At 31.4% G+C, this 12,751-nt stretch overlaps 2 protein-coding genes across 2 annotated transcripts in view; one reads left to right on the top strand and one right to left on the bottom strand.

The window, feature by feature from the left end:
• The window catches only part of LOC124538069 (stromal interaction molecule homolog), a 53,457-nt gene extending 42,277 nt beyond the window's left edge, over positions 1 to 11,180 (bottom strand). The window contains exon 1 of the mRNA XM_047115073.1: positions 10,768 to 11,180. Within this exon, the coding sequence (XP_046971029.1) occupies positions 10,768 to 10,939 (172 nt within the window). The 5' untranslated portion in view covers positions 10,940 to 11,180. The remainder of the gene's footprint in view (positions 1 to 10,767) is intronic.
• A 271-nt stretch (positions 11,181 to 11,451) lies between these two features.
• LOC124537938 (REPTOR-binding partner) overlaps positions 11,452 to 12,751 on the top strand; it is a 28,341-nt gene continuing 27,041 nt past the window's right edge. The window contains exon 1 of the mRNA XM_047114910.1: positions 11,452 to 11,639. Coding sequence (XP_046970866.1) covers positions 11,589 to 11,639 — 51 coding nt within the window. The 5' untranslated portion in view covers positions 11,452 to 11,588. The remainder of the gene's footprint in view (positions 11,640 to 12,751) is intronic.

Here is a 12,751-nt window from a genome sequence, read left to right as displayed (position 1 = left end):
GTACATATATCAAAATAACATTTTTTACAATTTATGTTTGTCTGTCTTATCTATCTGTCTGTCTGTTTATTCCGGCTAATCTCTCAAACGGCTGGACCGATTTTGACGGGACTTTCACTGACAGATAACTTATATAATAAGGAGTAACTTAAGCTACAATAATATTTTTTTTGTTTAATTTAAAGGCGTACAAGGTAGCGGGCATAGCTAGTATTTTAAAAAAAGAACACTATACTACTACATAGTATCCTTAGTTACAGAATTTAAACATTATAATTGCTTATAACAGTATTGCTTGCTTTTTATTATGTCCAAAAAAAGATTATTTCTTGAAGAGTATATGAGTAAATACAATATACACGTACATAAAAATATATTCAATATTCGATTCTTTTGAATACGTTCATTACGTATTACAATTTATGCAAATGTATTGTAACTTTTAATATTTGTACAACCATTCTCAATGCTTAATTGCGTATTGTTATGAGAAAATCTTTGCAGTGCAAACTTGTAATGCCTCGTGAATAAATTCAAATACTAAAGAAAAGTAAGTCCTCCATGGTGATCAGACTCCGATTCTTTTTTCGATTCCCTGAACGAGATAAAAACGAATATTTCTGGGTTGCAATGTCTATTCAAATTAAAATCTTAAAGTCCACTTTAAAAGCTAGTAAATAATCCCTAAGAAAATAAGATTCTACTTTCATAGCACAAAGAGGTATTAAATTTTATTAAGTCAAAACCTTCAATTAATATAATGGTAGTAGTGGCCAGATGCACGAGAGTAATGCTAGACGACAGGATACTCGTGATGGCAAAGTCTGTCTCAGAAGGTCCGGGCGTCGACGCACCTCTCGTGGGTTGGGAGCTGCCACATATATCGTGGATAAACGGGGTACCAGGATGCGGAAAGACGACTCACATTGTCAGGAATTTTGATGAGGATAACGAAGTGGTAATCACCTCAACAATCGAAGCCGCCAAAGATCTGAAAAAACAACTTACACGCCGATTTTGCGAAAAAGCTAAATCAAGGGTACGAACAATGGCATCCGTGCTAGTATACGGGTTCAACGAGAGCACAAAGTGCAACCGACTGACGGTCGACGAAGCCCTCATGAACCACTTCGGAGCCATAGTAATGGCGGCACAGCTGTCTGGAGCTAGTGAGGTGGTCCTTATCGGAGATATCAACCAGTTGTCTTATATCGACAGAGAAAATCTGTTCGAAATGAGATACTGAGGTAAAAAAACGCAGATGCCCGTGCGTTTTTTCGAGTGCGAGTCTGTGGATGTAGTAAATTAAATAAAAAAAAAACAATATAATATAGCATGTAATATATTATTATATTACCTATATGGCTTTGCATAATCATTTCTGAAATATTTATTCAGCTTCCTGGGAGTATAATTCATAGCCGTAATTATTATGACAATTTAAAGACAATACGGACGAAGTTGAAAAAAATAGTTAGTACTTAATAAAATCAAGAAAGTAGACCCCGTCTGATTACAGTTACGGTTCTTTCATCGGTTTCGAGCCGAGGAAATTTGTTTGTACTTCAAAATAGCACATGAAATAAAAGAAATTTACGAGCGCGCGCGAACATCAATTAAAACAATCGTTTACTGGAAATGTTTTAAAATAATTAAACAGCAGACTGTCTAATTTGTATATTCTTCTTCGTTTGTTGTATTTTTAGCACCTATAAATTAAATCTAACAATCTTTGTATGATGTATTAAAGTGTGCAAATGTGTGCGCACACATAGATAGACTCTTATATATTCCCTTTATTCTCATCTTTCCATTCATCTTTGTACCATCCGAGTGCGCCACTTTCACAACACAGACAATATTAATTAAAAAAAAAATTTTTGCCGACTCCGGGACTCGAACCCGGGACTGACTATGACAACCATACGCTAAAAAATTAGTATAATTTCATGACTTAGCAACGGATACATTAAATCAAGCAAGGCGCAATTCTAATACGGTTCGTCTTAATCGTCTGCGCACGCGCACCGAATCGCTTAGATTAGTTTGTATAGCATAGAATTCATATGACGATCGGCGATCTCGTGAGAACATTAATGTAGTGCAGTAGGTAGTGACTAATTTAGCCATAGGAACAATAGCCCGTACGTCCGAACCGCGTGCCAAGCTTTCTGTTTACATTTATGACAAATCGTAGACGCCTTTTAAACCACTTCCTCGACATTAAAATGTATTGCTATTGATCATACTCAAGGTGTGCGGCCATTTGCTATTTATTGACGATTGACATTGATAACGTATCGATGGCGTAGATGGTACGATATTAATTATTATTACGATTAGAAATTAATGACAGAGGATTGTAACTACAGGCACATGGGACATAAATATAAATATGAGACAACATCACATACATTACTCTGATCCCAATGTAAGTAGCTGAAGCATTTGTGTTATGGAAATCAGAAGTAACGACGATACCACAAACACCCAGACCCAAGACAACATAGAAAACTAATGGTAATCTACATCGACTCGGCCGGGAATCGAACCCGGGACCTCAGAGTGGCGTACCCATGAAAACCGGTGTACACACCACTCGACCACGGAGGTCATCTTAGTTCCCAAGATTGGTGGTACATTGACGATGTAAGGAATAGTTAATATTCCTTACAGCTTCATTGTCTATGGGTAATGGTGACCACTTACCATCAGGTGGCCCATATGCTCGTCCGCCAACCTATACCATAAAAAAATAGATATTTTATTGAGTTGGCGCAATGGTAAGAACGCCTGTACCTAATTCTTTTTTTTATGGGACATATAAGTTAAGGTTAACGATTTATGTAGAGCATATTTAAAAAATAGATTTATGCTCTTCCCCACAAATGAATTCCTTTAATTATAGGAACTACTAGGATTATCTACGAGATGCAATTGAGAAGCTATCGTTGTCTTACCACTCACGAATCAGTATGCTAGAAGTACTTTTCAACCGACTTCAAAAAGGAGGAGGTTATCAATTCGTCTGTATTTTTTTTTATGTTTGTTACCTCATAACTTTTTACTGGGTGGACCGATTTTCATAATTTTTTTTTTGTTTGAAAGGTAGTGCTTCCCGTGGGGTCCCATTTTAATTTTATTTTTTTCCGATGATGGTATCCGTATGAAAACGACATAAGTCTTAAATTTGCATTATGTATGTGCGCGATAAATAGGTGAATAACTCAAAATTGGTTGGCACAATTTTGATGAGTCTTTTTTTATTATAAAGTATATACTTTAAGGGTAGTTTGGTGAAAGTTTGGTAAGGTTCTGAGCACAGGATCCATGACAAATTAAAGGAACTGGAGGGAACGGAACAATTCTGAGGAGCACGTTAGCAATACTCGGTCGAATCTTTTATTTATGGGTTACTTGGATATTTCAATCACCTTCCGGTACGTGGTTATGTTCATGTAATTGTCATAATCGAATATTATAATCAACTAGCGACCCGCCCCGACTTCTCACGGAGTCGGTGTCAGCCAACCCTATACTATATCTATCAAAAGACAATACGAGAGTACTTTAAGAAATATGTTTCTTACAAATTACCTTTTATACGATATTATACTGGGTCAATCAAGAGGCTCGTATCGCTTCTTTCTTTTGATTGTTGAAGCGTGTGCCCGTGGCTGACACCGGCTCCAAATATAACAATAACTATAACTACATTATATAATCATAAATCGACTTTTAAGTAGTCTAATATTTTTCATTTCATTTTACCTAGGAGGACTCTCAAAATATGTTAAATATGCAATTATTTTTATTACTTTTTTAATAAAAATGCACTACATTTTTATTTGTTTTTAAATAGTGTTTTGTTTGAAGTCGGTTTTTCTTTTTGTTAAAATTTTATTTATCTCTCATTTAATTGTATTTAAATAATATTTGCTTTTGAGATGTGCTGAGTGCCGGAATTAGTTATCAAGCGATTTCCATCCGTTACTGTCAAAAAAGTGAAATGTATTGCTCAAATTATACGGCAATTTTCAAGAGTGTTTATTCAGATAAGTCTTATCTCAGAACAACTTGCAGTATGATTGATATCAACGTTTTCAATTTCGAAATTTATATCTTATAATACAAATGCGGAGAGTTTATTACGATTTTAGGTCACTAAACACTCAACCAATCATTATTAAATAGAGAGAGAGAGAGAGATGCAAAGACGTTGTTAAAGACAGAAAAAGACAGAGTATATAACGCATTCAATACATAACACTTTGCACGAAGCCAAGGAACAATAAGTAGTCAAGTGATAAATGAATTGTCTAGTAAAACAATCATTCCACGTTGTAACATATTAATATGTTTCCGGAAATATGACGATCCACTGTGTAAGGATAATATTTCAAATAGGTGGTATAATAAATATTAAATAATGCTTACATGAGTCTACTTGAACATATACGACGACCTACATGGTAGAGTGATGTGTACACCGGTTTTCATGGGTTTCACGCCACTCTGAGGTCCCGGGTTCGATTCCCGGCCGAGTCCATGTAGATTACTATTAGTTTTCTATATTGTCTTGGGTCTGGGTGTTTGTGGTACCGTCGTTACTTCTGATTTCCATAACACAAGTGCTTTAGCTACTTACATTGGGATCAGAGTAATGTATGTAATGTTGTCTCATATTTATTTATTCATATTTTATATATATCTTGATAGATGACTAGCTGGCCGCCCGACTTCGCACGGCTGCTATGCTGATGCAGAACGTTTGACACATTTGTTTAAGACCTTTATAATGTGAACAATACTGTTATTTACTACACCTATCTCGTGTTTTAAAATAGTGTTTTGTTTGAAGTCGATTATTTAAAAACAAAGTAATGTGCACTAAAAAGGAATAAAAATTAGCGTATACGTAATAAGCGTATTCAACAAATATTTTTGAATCCTCCTAAGTTAGATGAAATGAAAAATATTAGACTACTGAAAAGTCGATTCACGATTATATAACGTACTTATAGTTATTGATATATTTGGAGCCGATGTCAGTCAACCCTACGATAAAAACCAAATCCTAAGATACAAATATTTTTTTTATTTATACATATAAACCTTCCTATTGAAATGTGTAATTTTAAAGATCTAAGCAAACATAGGGACAGACAGCGACGACCGACTTTGTTTTATAATATGTAAAGATAATGAAATGTACGAGAACAAAACCACAGATAAAATCTAGTCGACCTATTTAAAAAGTACGTTAACGTTTGTATAAAATTTTCAAATAAATCGAAATGAGGTTTCTTGTTACCAACGGAACATGTTAGTATCAACGTCTGGTAAATACTGTCCGAAACTAGATTACAAGAACAAAATTCAGTTGTTCAAATATTCTACGCAGATTCTTTTTATAAACGGTAAAATTACGATTAAAGTAAATTAAAATTATACAAATAATTTTTTTTAAGTTCAAATAATAAAACAGGTATTTGAATAAAACCTATAATTAAAACTTTTATGACAAGTTTTTTATAGAATTAAACTATGATTTACATTTAAATATACAAAACATACAAAATAATACTGTCATTTGTGGCGACTGTCACTCCCATACAAAATATTTTCAAGGCAACTTTTGTCTCATCGATAATGATCCGTATACCATCATCAGTAAGGCGGCTACTAACACGCTACGACCAGTTTTCTTTGTCATCTGCACTCTGGATGACGAAGGGTCCCTACCTAGCGGATGTGAACTGTTGTCCAGAGATATTGACTTCTACTTCTGCGCGACGTTACAATTTTTTTCTTATATGATTTATTTCAATAACCAACTTTGAACTATTTACATTATTGAAATCCTGTGACGGCCTTATATTTTTAAATGCCTTAGGGCTTAATTCAAAAGCGCTGTAAGTGCATACTTTTATATCATTTAAATACACACATCACTAGACTATGATTATAACGTTAAAACGACTTAATACAAAAACAAACTCTATTATCAAATTTTTATTAAATTAATTTATAAGTAGAAAGATAAGATATCTGTGTGACACGTCACATAGTTTCGGTAGACGGCAGACAGCATGACTCACGAGTCACGATATGACAAGATCAATGGCAGACGAATTTCATACCCGACTATTTTAGACAACTTGAACATTTCGACCACGTGATAACAGATCGAATGTACAAATATTAACGTTTGTATTGAAAATTTCATCGTTACATTCAATGATGTTCTAGTAAACAGATATGTCATCAACGCGCAAAAAGTGAAGACTAGAAAACGTCCCAATTAGGTTTTACTTTTGCCTTTAGTCGTTTTCATCATAATTATGCCAGTAACACGTTATAATACATCATAATTATGTAGTAATACGTTTTGCGTAATTAAAACATCTAGTTATCCCTTTTACTTATTGTTCTTATCAAGCTATCGTTTTTACTTGTAACGAAATGTAAAATAAACGGTCCCCGGCGCGGCACACGTTTTTCTGTTGTTTAGTATGGGTATAACATATCTGTTTATTAGAATATCATTGGTTACATTGCTAACCAAACATCACAAATTACAATACATTTATTCGACGTACAAGAACTAGACAAACTCATTGATAGTCTGCGTAAAAACAATTGCCAGTTGGGAAAAGGAAAGTAACCTGACCTGCCAAGAATCGATGAAGAAAGTTCAGACTTTTTATCTTTATTTGTGAAATAGTTTCCTATTAACATGTTTTACTTGTATTCTAAAACGCCTTTACGATATCACTTATTATCTTATAAACTTTTGCGATAACGTTCCTTTTCATATATCTTTGAATATCAATAAAATTGGTTACACTGAATAAATTTTTCCACAAAGGATTTAATGATTCTATAAAGCCGATTTTAAGAGGCAAAGTTTAAGTTATTTATTCATTTATGGTAGAAATGCAAGCAAGCAATTACCTGATGGTAATCATGATCGATCGTAACACTGTCAAAATACTCATTCTTCACCGCTAATGCATTACAACCAGGAACTCTATAATTGGCTGTACGTTTAGTGGTTATGGCGTTAAACAACATCATTATAATAAAAAAAGTAAATGCTTTTGCATTTTTTTAGTCAGATATTCTTACAAAATATATTTATTTATCTGTGTTCTAGTATTAAGCAGTATTAAGAGTGTTATAGCATAAGGCACTTTACGGAATAACCAAGGCATTGTACGATCGAAATTAAAAAATAAATCAATTTAATAATTAACTATTTTCATTCGCTTGCTATCAGACTTTACGTAATAAAATAAAAAATAAGTATTCCTTACTTAATAAATGCATTACATTTCGATTAACTATGTACGAGGTTATTATTGAGGATATGGTTAAAAGTTTAGTAGTCTAATTTAGTCACGTTTGTTTAATACTCGTGTAGTTCGTAGTTTCGTCTGTGACGTAAGTACGCTTAGACAAAAAATCTTTAATGATATTCATCCATAAAAGCACTTTTGACGTTTTATTTTCCCAGATGTTTAAATCATTAAAACATCTGGCTTGTTTACAATGCTTGTTATAATAGTCGATGCAATAGAATTGGGAAGTATTCTTCGAAATATGACTGCTTAAAATAGTACAAAATTGTCATATTTCCTATAATGACATGTATTATATATGGAAAGTAACTGTTAGTTTGTCGATCTTTCACGTCAAAACGATTGAAGCGAATTTGATGAAATTTGGTATGAAGCATACTTGAACTCCAAGAAAGAATATAGGCTATTTTTATGCCTAACACATGACACCTAACCCCCTAAAACGCGAGCGAATCCGCAGGGGACAACTAGTTATTTATATAAAGCCTAAAAAGACATTTTGTTTAAAACAAATTTGACACTCGATGGAAACAATTTCACAACACGATCGTAATACATTGTACTTATTACAATAATACGCAATACATATAGGAATATTTATATTGTATTCATATCGTTATAATCATCTAATTTCACAAGGTAACTTCTACGTCGTGCTTGGATATCTTACAGAATAGTTCCACATACACATAATAAACATTGGTCATTTTTTTTACATACTATCTTTTGTTAATGTACCTGTTTTGTTTTTTTTTTTTTAATCGGAGACGGATTAAGGCGTAGTCATTGAAGTAGCTATCGCACTATAAAAATATACGAGTAAATAATTCGGCAAACGGCTGCTGTGAACCGCTTCTAACCAATTCTTCTTAAGATAGCTTTTAATAGTATAATATGTTTGCACGATTCAGGCGGTTGAGTGTTCTATGTTAATTAATAAACATTACATAGACCAAAACTGTCAAAAACGCAACGAAAAATTCCACTAACAACGGACACGTGTATACATATAATTCAGTAGCGATAAAGTATATGTATAAAATACAATCGTCATTATTACAATCGAATCAAAATTATATAATCGCCGTTTATTAGTATAGTAACAAAACTCTGATGTGGATATCGAGACTACAATCTGATACGCTTAATATAAATCACCGCAAAATACCACTGTTTTATGCTTGTGTATTTTGATCTTACAATAACGCAATGCGAAACGCTCAGGGTCGTTCACACACGACAATACAAACCAGAATACTTCAACAAGAGATTCTTATTAGAATTTTATCGCGTGACTTCGATTGAGTGAAATTATATACTCATTCTCACCTGTAGGCAATATATTTGTGTCATTGTTAAGGCTACCACTGTGCCTAATCAGTAGCAAGCGATTGTCTGTATCGTTTGTTGAAAATACCAAAACATCAATTATTGAACACGATTAATCACGTGATCAACAATTGACGAGTTGAATAATTTAAACGAAATCGAAGTCGGACAAAACTTCGATCGTATCTAATGCACTTTGTCTTCTCCCCAGAATAATTATCACTGGTGGAGTTTGCTCATTTGCCAGTTCACCTGACTATCATAACTAAAATTATAAACGCGAATGTAAGTTTGATATGCTATGATTAATCAAGTGATCATCATGATATTTTGTATTAACTTTATCAGAGGTATAGAATAGAATAGAGTACCTAACATTTGACGCCGATATCAAACGCGAGTGACTCAACGGGCGGAAACTAGTTACAAAAAAAAAAGGTTGTAACAATTTTCGCTCTGATAAATAAAATATTGAATTATGATGGCAAAAATATAAACAGGAAAAGGAGTCAAAAAAACTATTTTAATTTGTACTTAACTATGTGTTATGGTGCATTGTGTTTCAATATTTTATGCAGATGTGTTTTGATTACAATCAGTACATAATAAATAATAATAAATTTCAGTTCTTATTGTGTTCATTTCATTTGATATACCTGAAGTTTTCTTAGTAAAGACAGTTATAGTAGATAAAACAGTACTTATATACAGTTTTAAATATAGAATACGAAACCATAAGGGTTTGTTAGACAAACCAAAGAAATATTTTGAAAGGTTTTTTTTAAAAGAGGTAAGTACTAATGAGTTTATATTACAAATTAGAAACTGCAAGCATATGTTACTAATTGTTTGTCATTGAAACAATTGATCAATGTTTTGATTCCATCGGGTTACAAGCGACCAATTACCGAACAAGGTCTCATTATTTTTATACCTTGAAGGTTTTCAATTTGAAGATCTTCCTTAAATTAAGGAAAATTCAGACTAACCTTGTTAATATGAGAAATTTTAGTGAAAACATTATCATATACAAAAACATACTCAGTGTATTATTTTTGAGTTGTATAAAATACAATCAACCAAAATTATAACAATATATTAATAGACATCATATATGCTCATTATCTTTGTATATATTGCTATTTAATATAAATATAATTATTTTAAAATTATATCAGGTAACAGGTATAAACTTACTGTTTTTAATTTAATAAAAAACATAATTATGACTAATTATAAAACAGGTATTTTGTTAAATATTTATCAAATTATAAATATTACTAGACATTTCCATTATTTCATATTCTTATACAATAAATAAAAAAAATCTCTTATATTGATTGTATTGTATATGTAGTTTTATATTTTTATTATTTCAATTAGTAATATTGTGAAAGCACAAAAAATGTTTAAATAAATGAAAATATTATCTTATCTTATGTAAAGTTTAATTGGTAAATTAAATTTGTAAGTATTGAAAAATCATGTATTCTATATTTGAAATGATTTCAAATATCAAATTAATATTTTTAATACAATTACATTTCATTCTAAGTGGTTACAGGATATGATTTATACATTTTTTCCCACGCTTAAAGACAAACAAACACATCTGTTACTTATATTTAGAATTCACTCACTAACAAGAGTATACTAAAATACTATTAGGTATTATAAAAATGTATAATAAGTTGATGTAAGACTTACAATCATGTAAAGTATATGAAAAATATTTAACATAAATTATGATTCAAACTGAGCATCTGTAAGGAATCTGTCACTCAAAGTAATTTATTAAATTTAATCTATTAATAAGCAGTTTCTATATATGTGAACAGGTGTTCAAAAGAATATTTATTATTTTTATTTATGGAACAGGGCCAGACGGTTCTCGTATTTCCAGATAAGGTAACTACTAGTTTTAAGGTCATTATTGTAGCCTTAATTGTTATTTAATTTTGATAATTGTATAATATAATAAAACATCGTTTAATGTTCTTGGCTTCGATGCTAGTGATTTGAATTAGGGACGCCAACAGGTGACATGAGCCAACAAACTGTCTGAGATACTTACTTATTTCATTTGACGCTGCACTTGCCGAGTCGCTGATGAATGAACCACTTCGCACCATGGGCCCCCACTGCGGCCTTCGCCCACCCTCCCTAGATTCTGTCCTCTCCCCATCATCCGCTTTACACAGATGAAAAGCAAATACGCACCAGTATAACACAAAACCGATACGCATCGTGATATCTAAATGACACTGAAGCTAATGCATAAACTATTTGCAAATATACAGTAACACCGCTGCTATACCACACTCTATACACATCCTAAAATAAAATAGATTAAAAAAAAGGATTTTTCTACTTCTTAAGGCCACATCGCACGGTCACAAAACATAAAACTACAGAGTTATCACAGAAAGATTTTTCGTGAGGTTGAAAAAAATTGACGTTGCTTTATTTGATGCAGCAACATTTTTTGCTGTGATATAGATTATATAACTTACATTTTCATTTATACGTGTTATCTGTGCTCAGTGTTCGAATACTCCGACCAGTTATGAGTTAATGAAAACCAAAAAAGTAAACAATGACAAGTAACATGTACACATTAAAAATAATTCAAAAATATTATTTTAGTTCTAGTATTTATTTTGCATTTTTTATTTATTTTACATTTTTAGGAACATCTAAGCCTTAATAATTAAAAGATCAATATGACGTCACGTGACGTAAGTTACCAAAATATGTCAAATGACCTTGCCAGTTTGTAAACAATACGTTTGTTGGATGTTAATATTTTGATATATTTTCTGTTTTTCTTGTTTATTTAGTATCCTAAGACGTTTTGTTTTGGTGTTAACAAGTTTAAGTGATACATATAAAACGATGAATATTGATTTTGAGACCATGGCTGTTTTGGAGGAGGAATCACACAATGTAAGTTTAAATTTCCTTTGTCAATGTTGTTTATGGTTTTGTAAATGGTGTTTATTATTGTAAAGTCTTAATGAAATGTTGTCAAAGATTAGAATAATGGAATAGTAAAAATAGGAATATGTACACATTATCAAATATTTCGGTATCGAAATCAAATCTTTATTCATTTGCTTTTGACACCATTTCCTTGTTCAATCTGATTTCCGTCCGACATTTGTGTAATTATTCTGTTTAGAAGTATTGCACAATAAGATTCAAGATTTTCATCAACCTTTTTAAAGGAATTCTATGGTAATCTTATTAATAGCTTAATAATATTTAATTTTGTTATTATATATTTTCATATTCAAAATTCATATGATATTATTACAACCATCTTTAATCATTCCAAAATATATTTTATCATCTTTCATCTGATAAAGATAAAAATATATCTATTTAATCTCAGGATAAATCTGATAAAAGTCTGATATATATTTTTTCCTACATTATTTGTACCAATAAAGTATTTATAAAATTAATTATCTATTTAACCAATAAAACTTGCACATGCTTTTTATAATATAAAGTAATTGTTGAATAGCATCTTATATCAAGTGTTCGGATGAATATGGTGACAGTGAAAGCACAAAACCGAAAAAAGAACATTGGATGAAATATGATATACCTTAGAAAAAACTAAGTGCATATAGTATATAAGAGGTACAAGATAAATTGACTTGACAAATAACATTGAAAATGACCTGTAAAATTTATTGTAACAAAGTCATAATCATGACAAATATTAATAATACACATTAACATTTTTACAAAATAGTTTTAATATAAATCTTTGATAAAGTGTTTTTAATGCTTAAGAAGCTACCTTAGGCTTAGGCTTCATGAAGATGTCTGGTCACAAAATAGGTGCACAAGTTTTACTATATAAAGTGGAGTTATGCAAATATATAATTTTGATAGTTTCTTAGTGTTTTTTTACTAAATTGTACATGTTCTTATCTTACACATTGGTGTCCATGATATTGACTACCTTTCGTTTAGGTATATAATTTATTTTATAGAAGCAAACATACTAAATAGATGAGATCTCTGTCTCTAAAACACTTAACTCT

This window comes from Vanessa cardui, chromosome 19 (assembly GCF_905220365.1).
Source record: "Vanessa cardui chromosome 19, ilVanCard2.1, whole genome shotgun sequence".
Classification (NCBI taxonomy): Eukaryota; Metazoa; Arthropoda; class Insecta; order Lepidoptera; family Nymphalidae; genus Vanessa; species Vanessa cardui.
This window is presented reverse-complemented; position numbering and strand designations above follow the sequence as displayed.